Below are 25,014 nucleotides of genomic sequence, written 5' to 3'. Positions count from 1 at the left end.
TGTCTAGGTGAAGACAAGGGCCAGTGGAGGTTTATAACATATTTATTAAACTAGCCCTTCCCTTTCCAATCAGTTTAAAGAAAAGGGTACACTTTAGAAGGAGAGATAATTTGGGGCAACAGTCTCTGTGATGACAAGACTTAGTCACGACAAAAATGAATTCATATTTTGCTAACAGGAGGGAGGGCCTAATTCATCAAAACCAATTATGAGAAGGTCCCTACGATATTGGCCTCTGTTGGCCCATATTAGTGTACAGTGGACAGGGGCAATGGAGGGCACTGATAGGGTTATGGGGACTGGGCCATGTCGAACACATTACAATCAGTGGAGAAAAGCTCATTTGTGAAATGACTCGGGTGAAATGACTAGTGACCAGCAACTGGGTGCCAGAACAGAGCTGAGGCACCCTGCTGGGCAGCTAGGTGATTGGTTGGTTATCCTATAAGAAGAAGGTTGAGGTGTTAAGTGCTCAGTTTGGCATTAACCCTGGATGGGTAGAATAACCTGTTTTGTTGAAACCAAGAAATCACAAACAAGTTTTGTCACTGGGTCTCGCTGAAGCGGCGACCCATTAATATATATGATGGGTAATATTTTCCATCGGTCTTCCTTCATCAATATGATGGTTAATATTTTCCATCGGTCTTACTTCATCAATATGATCAATAATATTTTTCATTGGTCTTCATTCGTCAATAAGATGGTTAATATTTTCCATCGGTCTTCCTTCATCAATAAGATGGGTAATATTTTCTCCGGGGGTCAGAGCCATAAAACACTGTTGTCAGTGGTGGTATAATGGGGCAAAACAGATTCATAAGCGGTTTTAATGAACTATTCAATTACAGTAAATTCAAATGATTTAATCGGATACAAAGGAATCAGATCTAGATCTAGTTAAAAAAAATGAATTTTCTTTCACTGACAGCTTAAAGGTTAGAAAGTTTGGATTGCTCCAAATTCTGTTACTGACAAAGCACTGGTCTTTTCAACATTCTCTACTTCTATAGTACTCCAAATACACTCTCCTCTATCTTCCCCACTCTCTCTCTCCTCTATCTTCCTCACTCTCTCTCTCCTCTATCTTCCTCACTCTCTCTCTCCTCTATCTTCCTCACTCTCTCTCTCCTCTATTTTCCTCACTCTTTCTCTCCTCTATCTTCCCTACTCTCTCTCCTCTATCTTCCCTACTCTCTCTCCTCTATCTTCCTCACTCTCTCTCTCCTCTATCTTCCTCACTCTCTCTCTCCTCTATCTTCCTCACTCTCTCTCTCCTCTATCTTCCCCACTCTCTCTCTCCTCTATCTTCCCCACTCTCTCTCTCCTCTATCTTCCCCACTCTCTCTCTCCTCTATCTTCCCCACTCTCTCTCTCCTCATATCTTCCCCACTCTCTCTCTCCTCTATCTTCCCCACTCTCTCTCTCCTCTATCTTCCCCACTCTCTCTCTCCTCTATCTTCCCCACTCTCTCTCTCCTCTATCTTCCCTACTCTCTCTCCTCCATCTTCCCTACTCTCTCTCCTCTATCTTCCCTACTCTCTCTCCTCTATCTTCCCTACTCTCTCTCCTCTATCTTCCCTACTCTCTCTCCTCTATCTTCCCTACTCTCTCTCCTCTATCTTCCCTACTCTCTCTCCTCTATCTTCCCTACTCTCTCTCCTCTATCTTCCCTACTCTCTCTCCTCTATCTTCCCTACTCTCTCTCCTCTATCTTCCTCTATCTTCCCCACTCTCTTCTATCCAACAAAGCATTAAAAGTGAATACACATAAGCATAAAATTAAAAAATAATAAATAATATCTAAACAACCCACTCCATGTGTTCCAGCAAAAAACAAATGATAGAGCCAAGTTGAGGATGTGTTTATTACTATGTCCTGACACAACAGTTATTATTGGTGAAAGCACCTTTGGTGGCCATTAAAGGATCATTTGGAATAATATGCAACTCTTGGATGACATATACCCCTCGTTTTGTCAAGATGAATAATTCTTTGTTGTGAATTAAAACCTTGTCTCTGATTTTATAGCCGGTTTAAGTCAGACTATGGACTGGATGAATCAAGTCACAATAGGGACAGGAAGATTCTGAAAAACTCAATACTTGGAAAATCATTCTGGTGAGTCTGGCCTACACATGTGTGCATTGTCTGCCAGTAAACTAAGGTCAGTTACCCTAGGGCTTAGTAGGTTTTCTATATCAACATTTGGGCTTTGCGCCTTTCCTATATATTTTGACCCCCAAAAAAACTCCTCAGTCCTGTTGGTGACAGGCCTGACCTTGCCACCAGAATACTTGACAATACAAAGGGATTAACAAAATTGTATTCATTTCACATCTGACCTTAATGTACATTTGGAAGCAAGCATGTGTCAAAACAACTCCAAATCATATTTCCAATTTTCATTTTGCTAAAAGGTTGGTAAGTTATACTGCAAGACAACATGGGAAAGGCATTACCTTCAGTTTCTAGCTAGAGCAAAGTCCAAAAAATGCTTAATTTGCATGAAAATAAGGCACAACATTAATAAAGGGCGTAATTTGAAAAAAGATAAGGGTGCAAAAAGAATAAAGAGGATCAAGGGGGGATATTTAAATTATTCAGGAGTAAACAGAAGTGTTTGGTCCTGAGTAATGCTGTGGGCCTTCATTAGGCTATGGATAGATGTCCTGAACAGCCAGGCCATCATCAACCGTTTGGGCCAAATTAAAAACCACAGATTTGGCCTGAAGCTGATGCAACACAAGACATTGTGAAATCCTGTACACGTTTGTGATGGCAGCATCATGTCACGGGTATGATTGTCATTGACAGGAATAGGTAAGTCTGTCAGGATAAAAAAACATATGTTAGGAGCAAAGCCAGATAAAAAGAAAAGTAAGGACTTTCAGATAGAATGCTGGCTTGAGCTGAGACGTTTTATGGTTATCTCTCAGATTTCCTAACCAAAACAACCTGATTAAACTTAATTCCCTCCTCACTTTTGTCAATTTTGGGTACCACTCAAAACAGCATTCCCATTCACCAAAAATGGCCATGCAACTCAACAGGGTTAAATTCAGCAATTGTACCTCATGAACGTTACGTTTGCCACCCATCATGGACGGATGCCATCCTACTGTATGCATGTACAGATGATGACCTAAGCATGTGTGGTCTACATTAGGCATGTAGCCTCTGCTATACTTCCAGACAATACAGGCTCCTCTGCCAAACGGTGCTCTTTTAATAAAGGTAAATCAATGCTGAATCAATGTCGAAAAAAGTCACACAATGATACCCATCAAAATAAAATAACCAAATGTAATAAGAGTATGACAGAAAAACACCAGTGAATTGTTTTTGGGTGGCAAAAACAACATTTGTGCTGCTAGGCAAAAAACGCACAGGCTGGGATACAGCTTGTCATCATCTGCTCTGATAATTTTTCACTGTTGGCTACAGCTTTCTAAACAACATTCACTGTTATACAATACTATAGAACTCAAAAAGATCTCCATTCACATCCTGACTAATATCAACACTGGATCCCTACCAGTTTGCCTACCGGTCGAACAGGTCTACAGAGGACGCCATCTCCACAGCTTTATACTCTGCCCTGACCCACATGGACAAAACCGACACCTATGTGAGAATGCTGTTCATAGACTTTAGCTCAGCATTCAACACGGTCATCCCCTCTAGGCTGGTCAACAAACTCCATGACTTGGGAGTCAGCCCTTCTCTCTGTAACTGGACTTTGGACATCCTAACCAACAGACCCCAGTCTGTCAGGTTAGACAACTTCACCTCCTCCACCCTGAACCTGAACACTGGTCTTCCACAAGGCTGTGTGCTGAGCCCCCTCCTGTGCTCCCTCCTCACCCACAACTGCGTTCCTGTACACAGCTCCAACACCGTCGTCAAGTTCGCAGAGGACACCATGGTGGTAGGCCTGATCAGTGGCAATGACAAGTCAGCCTACAGAGAGATGGTCAACAACCTGGCCCTCAACACAAAGAAAACCAAGGAGCACATTGTGGATTACAGGAAGTCTAAAGGCTGCAGTCATGCCCCAGTTCTCATCGACGGCTCTGAGGTGGTGTCCAGCTTCAAATGCATGGGTGTCCATAACTTTGAAGACGTTTCCTGGACCCTCAACACCTCAGCCCTGTTCAAAAAGGCACTTGTACTTCTTGATGAGGCTGAAGAAGACCCATCAGTCAAGCAAGATCCTTGTGAACTTCTACCACTGCACAATCGAGAGCATTCTGACTAACTGTGCCACAGTGTGGTGGGTGGTTGCTGCATAGCCGACCAGAAGGCCCTGAAACGGGTGGTGAAAACCGCCCAGCACATCACCGGTGCCCAGCCACAGTAGACCTCCAGCGCAAGCAGTCTCTGCGTTGGATGCACGGCATCATCAGGGACCCTTTACATCCATGCCACCAACTGTTTGCCCTCCTCCCATCAGGCAGGCCGTATCGGTCTCTCTGGTCTCACACCAGCAGGCTCAGGAACAGTTTCTTTCCATCTGCTGTAACTCTTCTGAACTCTGTGTCTCCCCATCACTAACCATACACCCCGTCTGCACTACGGGATCTGATAAGATTTTTCAGTTCACATGTCATTGCTGCTATTCCTGTATTTCATTTGCACATGCCGACTTGCACCTTAAACCTTTACATTGCCCTCATTGCACATAGCACATTTAGAACTGCCACTGTACTTGCATTTTTCAGTTGTTAGACACATCTACCTCGGAAACCTCACTGCTGCTATCCCTGCATTTCAGGTGCACATGCTACTTCTTCAATTGGCCTAGATTGCAAATTCAGAATGTCATTGAGAATTGCCACAACTACTTATCTCACTTGCACATACATTATACTTAATACCTGTAAATTTGTGAATTTTCCACCCCACATTTAGAACTGCCATATGTAATGCATTTTTATTAATTGCACACCTATACATTCCATTTGTATATACATAAACTTATTATTGGAAATATTTCTGCACTCCTCTATTTGCACTTCTGCTTAGACCAAACTGCATTTCTTTGTACTGTCCCTTTACTGTTCCATGACAATAAAGTTGAATCTTATCTAATATAGTTCGAATCCAGAATCCAGTGTATGGACATTTTACTAGCAAAAAAACTAAGTATAATATATATTATATAAAATAATACAACAAAAAATAAGCGCGTTGTGTATACTGTAGGTATAGGTTTAGAATAAGAATGTGATCTGTGCATGGTCAGACGCAGTGATCCACAGCCATGGCTTTCTCTACTGTCACACTGAGACCTGCATTGGTGTGAACACCTCTATAACCACTAGATGGCAGACGTGTTTCAAACAGAAAATTTAACAGAATATTCTCTGAAATCCGAATTCAGGAAAAAGCAATGTTTTCACAACATGTGGTCCCACGTGGAAACAACTCCTAATTATAAACCACAACCTTTTTATACATATCACTGGGTAAGTGGCAAAACTGGGAGGGTAACTGGCAAACTGGGAGGGTAACTGGCAAACTGGGAGGGTAACTGGCAAACTGGGAGGGTCATTGGTATTGCTAAATGGGGTGATATTGGCATTTCCACACAGGGAGGTGTTGAATGGAGATCTGGGTGTAGCGTGTATGAGGAAATGACAGATGACCGGAAATGACAAAAAGTTAATCTTATTTCAGAGCACAATTTAAAATGTTCGTTTCTAAGGGAAACATGGCTGGATACCACTGTTCTCATTGAAGCCACCCCTGCTAGCTATAGTTTCTGTCACTCCATGAGAAAAAGAAAAAGAGCAGAAGCATAGACACCATTTTTGGGTAAACTTTTTAACATGAATACCTTCTCTTTACTAGGTAACCAACTAGCTGAACAGTTACTAATTAAAAGTCTAGCTTCTGAAAGGCCAAGATGACATACAGAAGATGAAACGGGCCCAGGACTATTCTGCAGGTGCTAGGATGACTGGGGGAACACTATTTTCTGTAAAACGTGTCTCTGTAGTCATTATTCCTGACAACGTGCCTATTTGTCTTAGGAAGACATTTGTATGTAGGTATTTAGTGGCGGGAGTAGCTAGAGACGAGCGATGAACATAAAAAAAAAAAGTGCCAAAGAAATGAATATTTAGGTTTGTGGTAAATCCTATGCTCTGCATCACTGAGCTCCCTGGGGCCCATGGTGAAGTAGTTTATGCCACATATGACAGTTTAGAAGTTTTTATTTGAACGTTTTTCACCCCCCATAGTGATATCCAGTTGGTGATAAGGCCCTGCAAATACTAACATGAATCAACATGAGCCCATTCTCTTTGTCATTCTAAGCACATCAGATTGTTTTACTTCGACAAATACCCGGTAGATCAATAGTCTTCATGTCCCAAGTCCCCTAGCGTTTTCAGCCAGCAGATGGCAGCATGACTAAACTGAAAGGACACAACACCTTTGGCACTGAAGAATGAATGAGCCCCGTGAAGTACTGTGAGGATTTCATAAGCTCAGAAGACAACACAGCGGCAACAGTAGCACCGTTTGGGAACCACCACAGCTCTTTCCCCACCTTGCCAGCTGTCATTGCAGACACAGCTCTTCTCCCCGGTGAGGTCACAGTAGCCGTGGTCGGGGCTGCCACAGTTGTCCCTGCAGTAGGGGATGTTGCAGGCCTCGCCCTTCCAGTACTCATCGCACTCACAGTACACCCTGCTGGCGATGGAGTTCCCCGTGCTGCATTTCCCGTGGCCCGAGCAGTTGTTAGGGCATGAGTTGAGCCTGCAATCACAGAACAGGGACGTTGTGGATTAGACTGATAAACGCATGAGACCATGGGAGCGATGGGCACTGGGTGAGTAATACTGTAAATAATCACTTTTTCTTGATTGACCCTCCTGTCTAAAAATAAATAAACAATTAATTAAGGACAAATAGCTAACAGAACACTTGATTCTGCTGAGCTTTCGGAGCATGACTTAGAGAGAAGTGCAATTGAGACAGACAAAAAAAACATTTGTAAAGAGACAAGGGCGACAGACAGAAGGAGGACCCAGGGAAATACATGGGCTCAGAAAGTTTATCATTGTGACAAGAGCGTTGCTCTGGCAACCCAACACCTTTATGGCCACATGGTGTGTCTGTGCTGGAGGCCTTGAAGCTGAGCTTTACAGGTCTAAAATATCATCCTCCTCTCTGGATGCTTCTTTGTGCGGCAGCCCAATGAATCATTTTTAAGAAACACACACACACACACAGAAAACACATCTCCCGTATTTCAAGGGGTATTATCTCCTCAGTAATAATGCCAATCCCGGCTAATCTTGAGGCAGGCCGTGAGGATGTGATGTGGTCTGAGGTTCCATGTGTGCAGGGACAGATAATGTAATGGGGACACGGCTCGCGGCTACAGAACCAAGACTTATGGTTATTTCCAGGATTGTACTGTATAGTAGAGATAAAATGTAAAGTGTGTGAATCAGCCGGGGCCACTCACGAGTAGGATAGGTGGAATCCAGTCAGGTTGTAGGCGGCATCACTGAAAAAGTGCAACAATGCATATCCAGAGGAGGTGACTACTTCTGGAACAGTCTCATTACCTCTTGTTTCCGGGACAACGAGACCACTGGTGGGAAAAGAAGAAAAATACATTCATGATGGAGCAATCACACACAGTATTCTCTCACACACACACACACACACACAAATCTCAGAAGCATGCTGGGTAAATGATCATCCCCGGCTTGACGGCTATGTTGAAATCGCAGTCACCATGACAACGCTCCTCCTCTGCTTCCTCCTTCTCCCTCCTAGTCACCGGGAGAAAGTTCCTTTCTCTCCTCGGGATCGATTCCTCCATCGCATGGGAGACCGGGCTTATGCCTGAACGGCACAGCATAAAAAAGCAGCCACAGCCCCATCAAGGTTATCAGGGGGAGAGAGAAGAGAAATCCCCTCTAATCTGTTTCTCACAAGTCCGCCCCCACGGGAAGACTACACCGAGACTTCCAGGGATCAACACCAAGAACAAAGCCAATACTGAAGGACCAGGGTAGAGAAGAACCATGGTGTCCATGTTGTTGCCCATATTGAACTTCTGTGCTGTGACTGTGATAGGTGTTTTCTTTTTTTCTATGTTTTGTTCTAAATTGCAATGACCACAAAATAATCTAAATGTAACTGAATGGCCCCTGGTTCAAATCCCTGTGCAGATTTGATCAACATTCATTGTGCCATTATTAAGCAGGGCACTTAACATTTACTTCTTTTAAAAGTTACTCTGGATGAGAGTGTCTCTGAATACAGAGCGGAGCGATGCTTAAAATGGTTGGGGATGGGAAGGGTTTTTCTTGGGTTGAAAATACTGCTTGTAGAGATTGGAGAGTATAAAACACACTCCACACATGGGACTAACACACTCTTTACCTGAGAAGAAACAGAACAATTCCTCTTTAACTAGCTAGTATTACCAGTTCTCTGTGAGAGAAATATTGTTTAGCTACATGTTGTGTTAGGCCCATGTTTGGTAGACATTCGTACAGTGGAGATAAAAAGTTTACACACCCCTGTTAAAATGCCAGGTTTTTGTGATATAAAAGAATGAGACAAAGATAAATCATGTCAGAACCTTTTCCCACTCTTCGTTGCAAAAGCGCTCCAAATCTGTCAGATTGCGAGGACATCTCCTGTGTACAGCCCTCTTCAGATCACCCCACAGATGTTCAATTGGATTCAGGTCTGGGCTCTGGCTGGGCCATTCCAAAACGTTAATCTTCTTCTGGTGAAGCCATGCTTTTGTGGATTTGGATGTGTGCTTTTGGACGTTGTCGTGATGAAAGTTGAACTTCCTCTTTCTAACGGACGTCTGAAGGTTTTGTGCTTTAACTGCCTGGTATTTGGAACTGTTCATAATTCCCTCCACCCTGACTAAGGCCCCGGTTCCAGCTGAAGAAAAACAGCCCAAAAGCATGACGCTGCCACCACCATGCTTCACTGTGTGTATGGTGTTCTTTGTGTGATGTGCAGTGTTGTTTTTGCACCAAACATACCTTTTGGAATAATGGCCAAAAAGTTCAACCTTGGTTTCATCAGACCATAACACATTTTCCCATGTGCTTTTGAGAGACTTGATGTTTGTTTTTGCAAACTTCAGCCAGGCTTGGATGTTTTTCTTTGTAAGAATAGGCTTCCGTCTTGCCACCCTACCCCATAGCCCATTCATATGAAGAATACGGGAGATTTTTGTCACATGTAGCACACAGCCAGTCCTTGCCAGAAATTCCTGCAGTTCCTTTGATGTTGCTGTAGACCTATTGGAAGCCTCACTGACCAGTTTTCTTTTCGTCTTTTCATAAATTTTGGAGGGCCGTCCAGTTCTTGGTAATGTCTCTGTTGTGCCATATTTTCTCCACTTGATGATGACTGTATTCACTGTGTCCCATGGTATATCTGATGCTTTGGAAATTCTACTGTACCCTTCTCCTGACTGATATCTTTCAACAATGAGATCCCTCTGATGCTTTGGAAGCGCTCTGTGGACCATGGCTTTTGCTCTGAGATGCAACTAAGAAAACGTCAGGAAAATCCTACGAGAACAGCAGCACTTTATTTGTGATTAATCAGAGTCACTTTAAATGATGGCAGGTGTGTAATGACTTCTATTTAACATGAGTGTGATTGGTTAATTCTGAACACAGCCACATCCCCAGTTATAAGAGGGTAAAAGTTATTGTGAGTTTTTTATTTTTCCCCCTCAAAGATTTCAGTTTGTTTTTCAATTGATTGTTCACGTTATAGGTCACATTAAAGGTGGAAAAAGTTCTGACATGATTTATCTTTGTCTCATTCTTTTACAACACAAGAACCTGGCAGTTTAACAGGGGTGTGTAGACCTTTTATATCCACTGTATATGCTCGGCTAGAAGAGTTCAAACCACATGACACTCACCTGAATACTGCCACCAGAGGGGCGTAGATGGAGTCTCCGTCAAACACGTACATGTGGTCCCAACTACATTCGGTGGCAAAATGGTTGAAGCGCAACCTGAGAACAACATTTGGGCTGGAGAAGAGAGCACGACACTTGCATTAACAAAATCATTAAACATGACACCTATTATTATCGGTGGGCTTGTAATTAATAGTTGAAAGTGTTGATGATTAATAAGCATGATTAATGCACAAGGTGAAAAGTTGTTCATGAATCAGACAACAATGAGGAGAAAATAGGGTTCTCAAATGGAGTAAACACAATAGAGATGATCAGTAATGCTAGGGATTAGCCTGAACATCAAGAGGGTTACTTACTAGCCTTCAATCAGCCAGGTGCACTTGGTCTTATACTTGTAATTGACTGGTCCGTCTGTGAGGGAACCTGATGGCTCTGTTAATCTGCCATAGAGAGAGAAAGGTCACAGAGGGGGGAGGGAATAGCTTTGTTAATGTCTTTACATTTTCAACAGTAAAAATATCTACAAACCACCTGCTGATAAGCAAGTACATGCTAGGATATATAATCAAGATAAATGGTTAAGGTATGTATTAGAGTACGGATTACAGTTAGCAGACAGTTGTTAATAATATTCTGTAGATAGTCTGCATCTACAAAAAAGTGTGGGCAAAAGCTCAGTTATTATTCTTTTTTGTCTGCTCCACTGACATGAAAAATATTGATGAGTTAACAGGCATATGAAGAAGAAAGAATGCTCCCCACTACTGACAGAAGGCTGAGTTGTGTTCCCTGCACAGCGTTCCGGCATCTACGTAAGCATGAAATGGTGTTACCATAGTAATAGCAATACGCATACCAACATGTGGGGAAAAAATATAGAGGTATGGGAATACATGAATTTGAATGACTATAATGATATTCTACACTTCAAACATCATGAATAAGAAAGCTAGCCAGCATAAGAAGAATATGAGGTAAATAAACAGAACCAGGATATCACCTGCTCCTCCTTACTTAGAATGTACACATCAAAGAATGGCTCCCAGCAGCGTGAGAAATGGTGAGGGAGACCAAGCTATCAGCCATTCGTTTCCCTGCAGCATTTTATGTGCATATAAACGTCTATCAGTTCAAACCATCACTGTGGTGCAGCTAATGTCCATTTCCTGTGTGTGTTGTTTAAGGTGTGTGAGTTAAGGAACAGTGGTGTTCCTTAAATGCGTTCATATTGAAAGACATCCTAATCTCAGATAAGGAATCAAGGGACAGATATGTGAATTCAGGGTCCTTAGCCCAACAACCATCCCAATGTCTTTCTCAATCACTTAAACTGAAACCAAACGAGACAATACAACAGTATTATGGGAAATCGTTACTCTAACCACTGCCTGGAGAGACTATTTGAAAATGCTATTCTCTGGTCACCCTGACGTAGCGAGGCAAAATGGAAATATATTGAAGGAGAGCCAGGAGCTGATGTCTCCAGGACATTGACATGGGGGAACAAAGTACACCAAGTCCCCATTATCTGACATAGCATTGTCACTGATGGGAGGCTGTGGTCACACTGGCATCCAGCCACATCACTCCTCAGCATCAGCCTGAAAAACAAACTCTGCAACAACACTGTGTGTGTGTGTGTGTGTGTGTGTGTGTGTGTGTGTGTGTGTGTGTGCATGTGCGTGTTTATGTGTGTGTGTGTCTAGGGTGTAAGACACAGACCATCAATGGTTGAGCAGTGACTGTCCCTTATTCACAAAGTACAGTACAAATAAAGCAATGACTTTATTCCACAACACACCATGTAGACGCCACACTAACAATAACCTAATTCCACAACACACCATGTAGACGCCACACTAACAATAACCTTATTCCACAACATACCATGTAGATGTCATAATAACAATTAACTTATTCCACATATTATGTAGCCTAGACGCCCTAATAACAATGACCTTATCCCACAACATACACTACCATTCAAAAGATTGGAGTCACTAGATAGTGATAATGATAATGGGCCTATGTACACCTAGGTAGATATTCCACTGAAAATCTGCTTTTTCAATCTACTATAGTCAATAATTTACAACATTAACAATGTCTACACTGTATATCTAATCTATTTGACGTTATTTTAATGGAAACATTTTTTTAAACCTTTTTAAAAAAGTACATTTCTAAGTGACTCCAAACTTTTGAACGATAGTGTATAATGCAGACACCAGAATAACAATGACCTTATTCCACAACATATCAGGCAGACACCACAATAATAATTACCTTATTCCACAACATATCATGCAGACGCCACAATAACAGTGACCTCTTAACAACCTTCATGTACAAACATGAATATGCATTAACAGAACAGCCCTACAAACTGACAGAAACAACATACGTCAATTATCAAGCGTAGAGTTAGTTAATTCTGCATGCATCCAGGGCAATGTACTGTATTCAGATAAAATGAAACAATCACTGACACATTTTAGGTAATGTAACACCGTGTTGACTTTTAGAAGCATCTCTACATTTTGTTTTCTGTTTGTTTTCCATAAATTATCTACCTGGATTTTTTCCAATTAGGTAGGATTACATGCATAGAAATATTACACATAGAACATACATTCACATGACTTGGGACTCCTCTTGTATTTGTACAAAATTTATAATTAACCTAGATAGATGAACCACACACACACACACAAACACAAACACTCTGCTCAGGCTGTCTGAGTCAGGCCAAACAATGATACACTACACAACTCGTAACCTGAGCTGGATGAAGGCCAAACATGATGATTCCCTGTGATTAAAAGAAACAGATTGCAGCCCTGTTTGATTTCAGTGAGGCCTTCTAACAAATACTGCTTTTTCCCAAAGGACAGTTTATTAGGTACACCACTTTGTTCACATAAATTGATTACTCCTACAGACATTGAGCTACATGGCCATGCAATATATAGCAGATTAGAATGGGCAAAATGAGTGACCTCCACAACGTATGATCGGCAGTGTCAGACACACTGTTTCCAAATATCATAAAACAGTCACCCTCCTGGGCTTTTCACAAACAACAGCGCTCGACAGGATTTACAAAAACAAAATCCACCCAGTCCGTGGCATTCCTTTAGGCGTAAACAGTTTGCTCATGAGAAAGGGAGAGGGAGAATGGCTACGAATTGTGCAAGTTAACAGCTGGACAATATTTTCAAAAATTCAGTACTGTGGTGTGCCAAACAACATTTTGGATCGAACAACTCATCACTCCTCACTAGGGTAGGGCAGCGACCGCCACACTAGGTTCTACTCCTATCACAAAAAAAAATCGTGGGCACACGATCACGAACACTGGACCCATTTCAGACTGCCCGGCCAAGTCACCGGACCTCAACTCAATAGAGCATCTTTGGGATGAGAATGAAACACTTGCTTACAACAGGAATGCACACCCATCCGCTGGAGCAAACGCATGTCATCACAATATACTATGGCACGGACCAATACCCCTGCATTCTGGAGACTAAGGCGTCCGACCCAGTAGATGAGTTTACCTGATAAACTGGTCACTGTGTATAGAAGGGAAACCTAAAGCCATACTGGAGACATTAAAGGCCCTCATATACAGTATTCCCTGCTGGACCCTGACTGGAGAGAGAATAATGATACATCTAAATATATAGAAGTATGCTCATAATTTCTGTTTAACCCATAACCTAGATAAGCACATTTCAAGAACATGGTGAAAAAAAAAAAGTATTTTTAGATTGCAGTCGGGCCAATCTGGCCACATTCAGGCCAAGAGTGGTTTGGGCCACATAAGCATTAAATACTACCAGAACTACCCATGTGCATCTCAACTTAAGACGAAGCATGGAGGCCCATTCATTTTTAATGGAGACCTGAAATATCTTTGACAGCCCCCTGAAAAGCAGAGCCACTCAAAATGCTAACGTACATTTCCACAACATCCTGTACAATGAAAAGTACAAGTGAGACCCACAGCCAGGTAGCTTCAGAAGACCGTCAGCAGCAGGCAGTCTAGCAAGGCCCAGCAACAAAGCACGCTCCCATCCAACACAGGAAGACTAGCAGGGCTTAAACAAAGTACTTCCACTCCTTTTACAATTCTGCAAGAGCAGATACACATGAAATGGCAAAGAGGAGTAGAGGTATTGGAGGGTGAATAAACCACTGTGAAATATTCATCTCGGAGTGAATAATTGATTGTGTGTAGCAGTCAGACGCAGTCACAGCGGCCGGAGTGAATCCTGTCACACTTCAAACCGAAATGCCAGTCCCTCAGGTAGTAAGAGTATAATAACCCACTCCCCTTTCTTCTTCTGTCAGTGTATGTTTCTTCTTTCCTCTCCCTCAATCTCTCTTTCACTCTCTCAATGAGGCGAGGCCCAGAGGCAACAAAGCTCACCAAACCAAAATGCCTGCACACCAAGCATTGCGGTTGGCATGAGTGGTGTCTCGTCTAGCTTAAAGCATATTATTCTTTTTCTGGCAAATTTCAATCATGCATTGACCATGCTTTAGAGCATGCCTCCCATGTAGGCTACAGTTGGTTTGAGCAGCCTCTTTAAGAAATCGATATTGATTTTTGGAAGCAAGGTCTGTAGATTCCTCGACGTTACAACCGGCAGAGGCCCAGACACAGGAAGCGCTCTCTTTCACGGGCGCTAGAGGCGAAACACACTCCCAAACCAACAGCCACAATTAAGCTTGCAGACTTTTGGCCTACAGCACCACAAGGGTTAGCTAAAGCAAGACAAGGCAAGGCAGCCGTGTCCGTCTTCCACCTGTCCACCCCGGGGGCGGTGCTGAGCAAATTTGAATCTCCATCTGCTGTACCCGCTGGCACTGCCAGCATACCATGTCCCGGATTTGGACTTGAGAGGACAGGTTTAAACGAAGGCTTACTCAGCATCCTGGGATGACTGGCTGAAAACCAGGCCATGTCATACACCCCTGATTCCATTCTACTGTAGAGGTAAGGCAATGCAGGGATGCTGCAGTACAAAGGCCTGAAGGCAAAGTTCCAAAATTCATTTTTCAGTTCCCGGGCTTTCACCCATTCCCTGGTGATCCTCATAACAATAACAATAACAATAATGAATCTTATGGTTTTCATTTAGTAGTTCTTCATTTTTGGAACTCATTTTGTATTGTTTTAGCATGGTATGATTTACCCAGACAAAATGTATACACATTGCATTCACTTTGTTATTTCTATGAATATGTATTCTATTAGTTTAAAGGTAACATGTATATTGTGAGCGCACGGGTCATTTCCATGCTATTAAACATTAAACACTTTAATTATATTCTTTCATTAATTTAAGTATAGAAGGACAGGGAAGGAGAAAACATCCGATAAAGTGGTGACAAGAAGCTGATATACATAGTGACCTCTGGATATGAAAATATCCAGTCCACTAAAAAAGACACAGGTTTATTGGAGTGAAGCCATTATCCTGCAGAGGTTCCTCCATCATCCTTTCCTAGTCCCTACTAAAACTTGCTGTACTCATAGTTGAGTTACTCGCCACTTACGGTTCTAACTGAGTCAGTTTCCCAGCCATACTGCCTTCTCCCCTTCTATTGTTCCAATTTTCCTCACTGCATGCTTTCATTCATCTACATTGTTTTCATAGGTTCTCAAACTGGAAATACTAACAACATAAACACGTGCGCACTTACACACAAACACACACAGCTCAAGGTATGAGCAGTTTCTTGTTTCTCCTTTCCTGGGCATTGTTCTAAGTTCTGTCTTCTAAGCACATATGCCCCCCTCAGAAAGTTCTGTCTGACCTGTCTATCTACCAAGGCCTGATCAAAGCCTCCCACTCTACACAAGGACTTTCATACAAATTCAGGGAGTCCAGGGAGACCACATGAGAGTATAGAAGTGGTGAACAGGACCAGTCAGATAGACTCATTAATACAGCTTAGCACTAGAGGGCATGGGTATTGGAGAGAAGCAACACGCATACTAATCTAGTACTAGTACAATATATACCTAGCGTGTGATCTCATGGAGGTAAAGCATGATCACAGTTCACGTTCATGTGAGGAAGAGAGAAGAGTAAAAGGTTCAAGTAAGACTAAGTGAGAGGTTAATATTCTTTCATTTCTGAGGGTTACAGTTGCAGCATGAATAAAGCAAACTCAAAGAGAAGTTCTTCAGAATAAATTAATATTCCGCAGAATTCTGAAACAAAAACATCAAACACTGACATCGGTTGATGTTTTTACAACCCCGTTTCCAAAAACTTTGGGAAGATGTGTAAAATGTAAAGAAAAACAGAATGCAATGATGTGCAAATCATTTACACCCTATATTCAATAGAAAATATCACAAAGACAACATATCTAATGTTAAAACTGAGCCATTTCATTGTTTCTTGAAAATTGTACGGCCAACTTTGAGTTTGATCTCGGCAACACATTTCAAAACAGTTGGGACAGAGGAAACAAAAATTGGAAAAAGTTGTGTAATGCTAAAAAACTAAACCTGGTGGAATATCACACAACTAATTAGATCAACTGGCAACAGGTCAGTGACATGACTAATATTAAAAGATCCATTCCAGAGAGGATGGGTCTGTCAGAAGTGAGGATGGGGAGGGGTTCACCACTCTGTGAGAGACTGCACGGGCAAATAGAGCCACCATTTAGGAATAACATTTCTCAACGTAAAATTGCAGGGTTTGGGGATCTCATCATCCTATGGTCAACAATATTAAAAGATTCAGACAATACGGACTAATCTCTGTGTGCAAGGGACAAGGCCGAAAACCAAAACTGGATGGCCTATTTCTCCTAAATATTGTTCACAAATCTGTCTAATTCTGTGTTAGTGAGCACTTCTGCTTTGCCATGATAATCCATCCACCTCACAGGTGTGGCATATCAAGATGCTGATTAGACAGCATGATTATTGCACAGGTGTGCCTTAGGCTGGCCACAATAAAAGGCCACTCTAAAATGTGCAGTTTCACTGTATTGGGGGGGCCGAAAACCAGTCAGTATCTGGTGTGACCACCATTTACCTCACGCAGTGCAATACATCTCCTTCACATAGAGTTGATCAGGTTGGTGATTGTGGCCTGTGGAATGTTGATCCACTCCTCTTCAATGGCTGTGCGAATTTGCTTGATATTGGCAGGACCTAGAACAGGCTGTCGTATACGCCAATCCAGAGCATCCCAAACATGCTCAATGGGTGACATGTCTGGTGAGTATGCTGGCCATACAAGAACTGGGATGTTTTCAGCTTCCAGGAATTGTGTACAGATCCTTGCAACATGGGGCCGTGCATTATCATGCTGCAACATGAGGTGATGGTCGTTGATGAACGGCACAACAATGGGCCTCAAGATCTCGTCACTGTATCTCTGTGCATTCAAAATGCCATAAATAAAATGCACCTGTGTTCGTTGTCCATAACACTTGCCTGCCCCATACCATAACCCCACCGCCACCATGGGCCACTCGATCCACAAAGTAAAGCAAACCGCTCACCCACACGACGCCATACTGCCCTGTACAGTGAAAACTGGCATTCACCCGTGAAAAGAACACCTCTCCAAAGTGCCAGACGTCATCGAATGTGAACATTTGCCCACTCAAGTCGGTTACGACGATGATCTGCAGTCAGGTCAAGACCCTGATGAGGATGACGATCATGCAGATGAGCTTCCCTGAGACGGTTTCTGACAGTTTGTGCAGAAATTCTTTGGTTATGCAAACCGATTATTGCAGCAGCTGTCCGGGTGGCTGGTCACAGACTGGTGTGGTTACACGTGGTCTGCGGTTGTGAGGCCGGTTGGATGTACTGCCAAATTCCCTGAAATGCCTTTGGAGACGCTTATGGTAGAGAAATGAACATTCACTTCACGGGCAACAGCTCTGGTGGACATTCCATCAGTCAGCATGCCAAATGTACACTCTCTCAAAACTTGCGACATCTGTGGTCTTTTATTGTGGCCAGCCTAAGGCACACCTGTGCAATAGTCATGCTGTCTAATCAGCATCTTGATATGCCACACCTGTGAGGTGGATGGATTATCTAGGCAAAGGAGAAGTGCTCACTAACACAGATTTAGACAGATTTGTGAACAATATTTGAGAAAAATAGGCCTTTTGTGTACATAGAGAAAGTCTTAGATCTTTGAGTTCAGCTCATGATAAATGGGGGCAAGAACAAAAATCTTGCGTTTATAATTTTGTTCAGTGTATTATGTTTTATTTCCACCGTGTATGTTTTTTTATTGTTGTACTACAGGGCTGCGCTGTAATAGAGACCTTGGTCTCAGTAGAATTCTCTGTATAAATAAAGGTAAACAAAAATAAAATGTGCAGAGACCCATAGTTATATATTTAGTGACTCAAACGAAATAGTTATGTGCCCAACTTTCTATTGTTTGATACCAATAAACACTCCAAACTTGTTCAACTAAGAGAACCAAAGATTGTAAAAACATTCACAGACCAAGAGACCCCCACCCCCATAGACACACAGACACATTTACAAACACACACACACACACACACACACATCCAGCGTGGTGGACAAAGACGGCTGATTGTGACCTCATCTCAAGTGTAATACAATGTCCTCAATAGAAGAAAAATGTCCACCGTTCAAGACAACTGTTTTCTCTGACAGCACAGGACCAGTCCGCTTCAGTAGCACAGCCTTTATAAAGATGTGGTACTGTAGTCGCATACAACGCAAACAAACATCCATCTCCTCAAGGCCATTGCTGCCGTGCAAATAGACACTGATAAATGAATATTATTCCCAGTGGGTGACTACTGCATTGTTCACCAGTGCTCCTTTAGCTGTTTCTGCTAGAGAAGATGGACAGATGTTTTATCATACTCCTACTGAGAGAACTAGAGGACATTTTGTGAGGGCATTTAGGCTGGTCCTCACATTCACACTACCTTTTTTAGGCTTGGGGTTATAATTCCGTAAATGGTTACAATTTGGTTTAAAGTTAAGTTTGCCCATTACGGGTGAGGTTTAGTTTAGGTGTGTGCGAACAAGTGTGAGTATGTGCACATAAATATGTGTATGAGCAAGAAGACAATGATGAGATTAATGACCCGTTGTGTAAATAACCTTGACCCTCTGAGCTGGCATCCGTGGCTGTATTGGTAATAAAGATCATAAAGGATAGTATGAAGGGGGCAGTAAGAAGAGAGATGTTTATAGCTTTCCAACACTTCTCACAGTCCAGCAGCTGTAATGGCAGACCTCAGGAAGCAAAATCACATTGCTTTAACATTATTTAAAAAAAATAAGGTCAGATTAAAGTCAATACAATCACATCTAACCAGTCCCTCCACACACTTTCAGCATGAACCAATATGTCAGTGTGCCAAATGAATGCCATCCAATAGAGAGCAAGAGATGCGGTATAACGCTGTTGTTGTCTGTTTAAAAACGACTTTGTTAAATGAAAGGTGTATGGTTAAAGACGGATTGTCACAAATATGCATAGTTACTATGATCAACATAGGCTAAGGCAGTGTACAGTACACCGGAAAAAAATTTCCTGTAAAATTGGAATTTTCTGGCAGCAATATGAACCTGAAAGTTACTGGAATGTATTTTACAGTACATTTTGTGTAATATATTTCACTGTAATACATTTTTTGTCATCCATTTTATGGTAGGAAAAATGTTACTGCACTGAGTTTGGTATGTCACTATATATCACCAGCCATCATGCCTTATTGAGTAATTATATTCCTAGAATTCCCATTTAGTGTTAAACTATCCAGTGTGACATAAATGGTCTAAAATGTCCGTAGTATTTTGATTTTAATAACATTTGTTTAATATTAATATATGTATATTGAAAAGAAACATGAATTTTGAAAACAAAGGGAAAATATATTGGTAATTCAGTAAACATGCAGTAATATTCACTGAAATAAAAAAGTAATTTACTTCAACAACAAACACAGTGGTAACATAAAACACAGCGGTAACATAAATAGTAATATAATTTAACTTTATTATTTTAAGTTAAAATCTCATTCTTATCTCTATAAACATAAGCAAATGCTATGTTAATTATTTTTAAGTGAAATTCAGAAATGTACAGTGGGTCAATATTCCCCTCTAGTGATTCCCCAATTCAGGAAATATCTTACACCAATCTGTGTATAGAAACAAAAAACACACCCCCTAGTGGACCCACAGGAGGGTATTAAAAGTGTTTCTCTAACACCTCAATGCATTGTTCTCTGGTTATCAACAGTCTCAAATATAATTTTTTATTGAACACAAATAAATAGCCAGTATGGAATACCTTATAGAAAAATGTGTTATTGTTTTAACATTAGAGTATAAACATCTTAGTGTTGACAACTAGGTAGGAGTGGATAGGCTTCAATATTTGATAAAATATTCTTAAACTACCACTCAGCTTGTATTCAATTCATTGTTTTCCCAATTTGCTAAACCATAATTTATTTATTGGGCTTTTTCATGGATTTGATATTGGCTGAAATGAGACAGTCAGAAATTAGATGTTTTTGGGGCTTGGATCATTTAGTGTTTCTAAAGTTCCCAAAAAGATTAAAGTGGATTTGGGTCAATTGGGACCTCCAGGATATTCAAGACTCACAGATTCCAGACCAATAGTTACAAAGGCTTGTGCACATGGAAAAGCTATGAATCAGAGCACTATCTACAGCATGACATCTGTTACATAAAGGAGGGCTTGGAAAGATCCTGTGGAGTTTGATTTTACAATAGTATAATCTGTTTGTAGTATAGTATTATCTGTTTCCATGCGAACACACTTCTAAGGAAGTGTGTTCGCATGGAAGTATTTTGTAAACATTGATCACGTTCAATACGAACATAAATTGGTATCAACATATCCCCAGAGCTATTGGTCCTTAATGCTACTACGTTGGTCATTAACGTAATCGATTCAAAATGAAAGATTACAAATAACATTTGTGGCTAATGGTTAAGGTTAATTTACCAGTTGACATGACAGTATGACAGCACTGGTGTTAGGGTTAGTAATAATGTCAGGGTTGGGTTACGGATAAGGTTAGGCATCCCAGTACGGAGGTTAGGGTTAGTAATAATGTCAGGGTAGGGTTACGGATAAGGTTAGGCATCCCAGTACGGAGGTTAGGGTTAGTAATAATGTCAGGGTTGGGTTACGGATAAGGTTAGGCATCCCAGTACGCAGGTTATGGTTAGGATGAAGGGTAAGGTGCCAAAAACAGAAAAACGGCTGTCTAGACAACACAAATCCACAACAAAACTAAGTCTCCACTCTTGCTGGAAACAAACTCCCAACCACCAGGCTGAAAGTCTGTTGTGGATACAACCACAACGCCCAAAGCAACCAACCACTCTATTTAACTATGAATACATTCATAACTACCTCTAGCGGCCAGTTTCTGAGTTGACACTGAACATAATCGTGTGTCATTAAGAACCAATGGCACTGGGATATATTGATATTGAATGTAAAAGCACTGCTGATACCCTCATTCTGAACATAACTGCATTTTTCAAGTTACATATATAATTCCTGCTATCTACTGTCCTGTACTGTAGGATTCCTCTTCGACCCCATTTGTGACTAACCCGGTTAAGTTCTCATCCAGCTATTTATTAGAATCAGGTAAATTAGAGTAAAAAGAGAGAAAACCTACAAGCCAGTAGATCTCCAGGAACACAGTTGGGAAGCCCAGTCCTATGGTATGGTTCCCAAAGTCACTCCATTGCTAAACTGTATTGTCAAAGTTTAAAAGGGGACGAAGGGGTTTCCTGCTATTGGGAGCAGAAATGACATTTGTTTAAAAAACCCTTTGATTTGTTTCCAGGTACATACAGTGCTTTGTATGATGGGGTTATGATTGTAAAGTGATTTATCCAGGGTGACAGTATCCAAGAGCACCACACCCATTAAAAAAGGATGACAATCCTGGCGTTCCATCCCAAGCCAACTAAACAAAGCCAAACAGTGTTAAGCCAGAACAAGACTGCACAGATGTAAGCATTCCAGTAAAAGATATACACTATATATGTGCTGTGTCCACCCATAAGCACCACACAACCCTACAGAGTAGAATTACCCAGCACTGTGTTTGTCCAATAGTTATCCAGTCTTATGTTGTCAAAATTACCCAAATTCAGTCCACTAAATATCTTCCCAAAATTACATTTTATTTTATGTTTTACCCCAACAACCTATAATACACTCTTGAGACAGAGAGAAAATGTTGATCACATAAAAAGTGAATAAATCAAGGGTTACAATTAATGTTACACACCACCTTTAAGCTTTGGTCAAATACATTCCATCAAAGTTAACATCTTATGTTACTACTACTAAATTACTGTATTACTAACTATATTAATAAATGGTTTCTTAAAATGTTATGGATGATCCGTAAATTTGAAAGTCTCAAGACAACAAAACAATAACAAAACAAAAGAACAAGGAATTCTTTGAGCCTTATAGGGCCTCGTTTATATAAATATGTGGAAGATACAAAATAACCACTATAAACTCATACACTTTGGATACTGGAGCCATTTTTCTGTTCTTTTTCTTTTTTAAGTAATTTCAGAACACAAGGCAAAACATTTTTTCACCAATACATATCAATGACTATACTATCAATAAATTATACAAAAAAATGTAGGTGACATGAGAGAGAAACAGTGAGACAACCTCATTAGTCAGGATTAACATTATTCACAGACCGAGTTACATCGATGTGTCCTGGCACCATGATGGAGGGCTACTTCTAGGTTCTTCAAGGCTGACCACAACACTGATATTTCCATCATCAGGCTTCCAGTCCCTCTACACTTAATAACTGATTTAGGATTATTCTCCCAAACCCATACTAATCCAATTTAACTCAACAACAACTGTCTCTTAGTTAGACCTCTGTTATGAAAGATAGACTGGAGGGATGGTCAGTGGAAGCACAGCCAGACCATAATAAGAATTTCCTCTCAACTCAGTGGTGGACTAAATCACATATGCTCTTAATTAGGACTCCATTGTGTTTTAATCTCTTAAAGCAGCAGGACTGACAGAAATCTCTATCCACTGTCGTCAGCCACCTCCTAATTTTATTAAAGAACTGGCATCCCATAATTTATGACATAAGATCTACATTAATGATGTGTTCTCAAACTACATTAACGTTACATGCACTGGGGTCAAACCCTTTGACTTTGAATATAACCAAATACATTATTGTATTAGTCTTTTGCGTCATGCCTGATTTTTGATTGGTTAATTTCTATCCATGGTGGCAAGAATACAGAGCGGTAGCTGAATTTGAATTAACCTTTTCTTCGTCGCATTGTCCGGGTGGCACAAAATTATAAAGCCCTCTAAACACAGGTGGGTTAGCCGATTCTTCGATTTTGATATGTTCACTAAGTGCCAGCTCAAAAGATCAACAGAATTTGACACAAACCATTTTGCTTTGATGTGTCAATTCATATCAACTTCCAGGTTGTATTGGGTTAATACAAAGGGGGTTTGTTGCTTTGTGTTGCTAACATTCGGCTAGCTTGTGTTTTCGGAAAGACATCTCTAACATTTTGCCTGTTTTCATCTACAATAGGCCGCACTTTCCACTAGCTGATGAATGGAACAGAACACAGAGCAAACACAGTATTCAGAATTTTCATACCAGGTCCAAATTACAAGTATATTTTGGTTCCACCTGTCGTCTTTCCTTTGATGCAGCAGCACTTTTTATGCACTGTTCCGGTTGTTAGGTCCCATCTGCTTTATTTTTATCTTGAAGAGTCTTTCTCTCTGTGGCATTTTATATGTTGACAGGGACTGACTCGAAACCGATGTCAACATGCTGCTGATAACAATGTAGCTTCCATTGACAGTTCCTTGGCCCCACTCTTGCTTCGCAACATTCTTCTGGACAACATTCCATCTGTTTGACCTATGAAAACGGTACCAATTCAATAGCCCCATCAGCAACGTTTCAAGCTAGCTGTGGAGTAGGCTTACGGTAGATTCTTACACTCTTACACTGTGTCACACTCAACCTAGCCATACCTATGGGATTTCTGTTGCAAAGGGGTGGGAAAAAGTTTTTCTTTTTAAAAAAATGTCAGTAAACATGTTACCCCCATCAAATTAACTGCTTGGGAGGGGCTTAAACATGTGCTCACGAGAATAATTCCTTCAGTCCAACAGTTGCTAGCTAAGTGAAGATGGCAGGAAAATCGCCAAATAAAACCCCATCTGTGGATGCATGTCGCGTTTGTGGTGAACCATTTCAGTTATTGCGAGCAGACTACGAGCAGTGCTGCTTTCTGTGCACGCTTACTTGCAGGTTGAGGCGCCAAAAGTAGAAATTTGTTGAACTCATGAACGCCCACCGCCCATGTCAACCAATGAACAGTGTTTATCTTGTTAACCAATCAAACACTCATACAATGACAACATTGATATATGACAGGAAAGAAAGAGGATAAATAAGTTATTGCGATTTCGGATATCCCAGAATTACACAAATCACTCGGCAGGCCTGCACATTTGCCAGCTTGCATGTCTGCCACCTGGGGATAACTTGTTAGCTACATACAAACTGTTCTAGCTACAAAAGCTGTATAGGTAGTTTGAGTGTGTATAGAGCATTGTATTTGGTAGCTTTTGGTTTGCTTTAGTCATTACAATTACAATTATGTAGGCCATACTATTATTTTTATTTTTTTATATATTTACAAAATATTTACTCAATTACTCAATTCTGTTCTGATAATGCCTTTTGGATGATATTAGATTCATAACTTATCTATAAATTGACAGTTTCCGGTTTAATTACCGCACACGTTTTGGTGCAGGAGTAGGAAAAATCCAACGCATTCAACACCCCAAACACGATGCATCCATAGAGGGTATGCATAGTGCTATACGTCTTCGCATCATAATGCACTTGTTCATTGGAAATGACAGATCTTCCATTGTTACGCATATGCAATGAAGCATTTGGTGTGGCCAAGGCGTCATGTCGAAGT

At 41.1% G+C, this 25,014-nt stretch overlaps 1 protein-coding gene across 2 annotated transcripts in view; it reads right to left on the bottom strand.

The window, feature by feature from the left end:
- Positions 1 to 25,014, bottom strand: part of atrnl1a (attractin-like 1a) — a 247,344-nt gene that overhangs the window by 210,500 nt on the left and 11,830 nt on the right. For both annotated transcript variants that reach the window (XR_004575815.1, XM_010869853.3), the window contains exons 2-5: positions 10,295 to 10,378; positions 9,936 to 10,049; positions 7,485 to 7,613; positions 6,561 to 6,769 (exon numbers count right to left, since the gene is read on the bottom strand). Coding sequence is in view for 1 of the 2 variants with exons in the window: in XM_010869853.3 (XP_010868155.1) it covers positions 6,561 to 6,769; positions 7,485 to 7,613; positions 9,936 to 10,049; positions 10,295 to 10,378 (536 nt within the window). In the remaining variant the exon portion in view is untranslated. The remainder of the gene's footprint in view (positions 1 to 6,560; positions 6,770 to 7,484; positions 7,614 to 9,935; positions 10,050 to 10,294; positions 10,379 to 25,014) is intronic.

The sequence above is a fragment of the Esox lucius genome, chromosome 6, assembly GCF_011004845.1.
Source record: "Esox lucius isolate fEsoLuc1 chromosome 6, fEsoLuc1.pri, whole genome shotgun sequence".
In the NCBI taxonomy this organism is placed as follows: Eukaryota; Metazoa; Chordata; class Actinopteri; order Esociformes; family Esocidae; genus Esox; species Esox lucius.
This window is presented reverse-complemented; position numbering and strand designations above follow the sequence as displayed.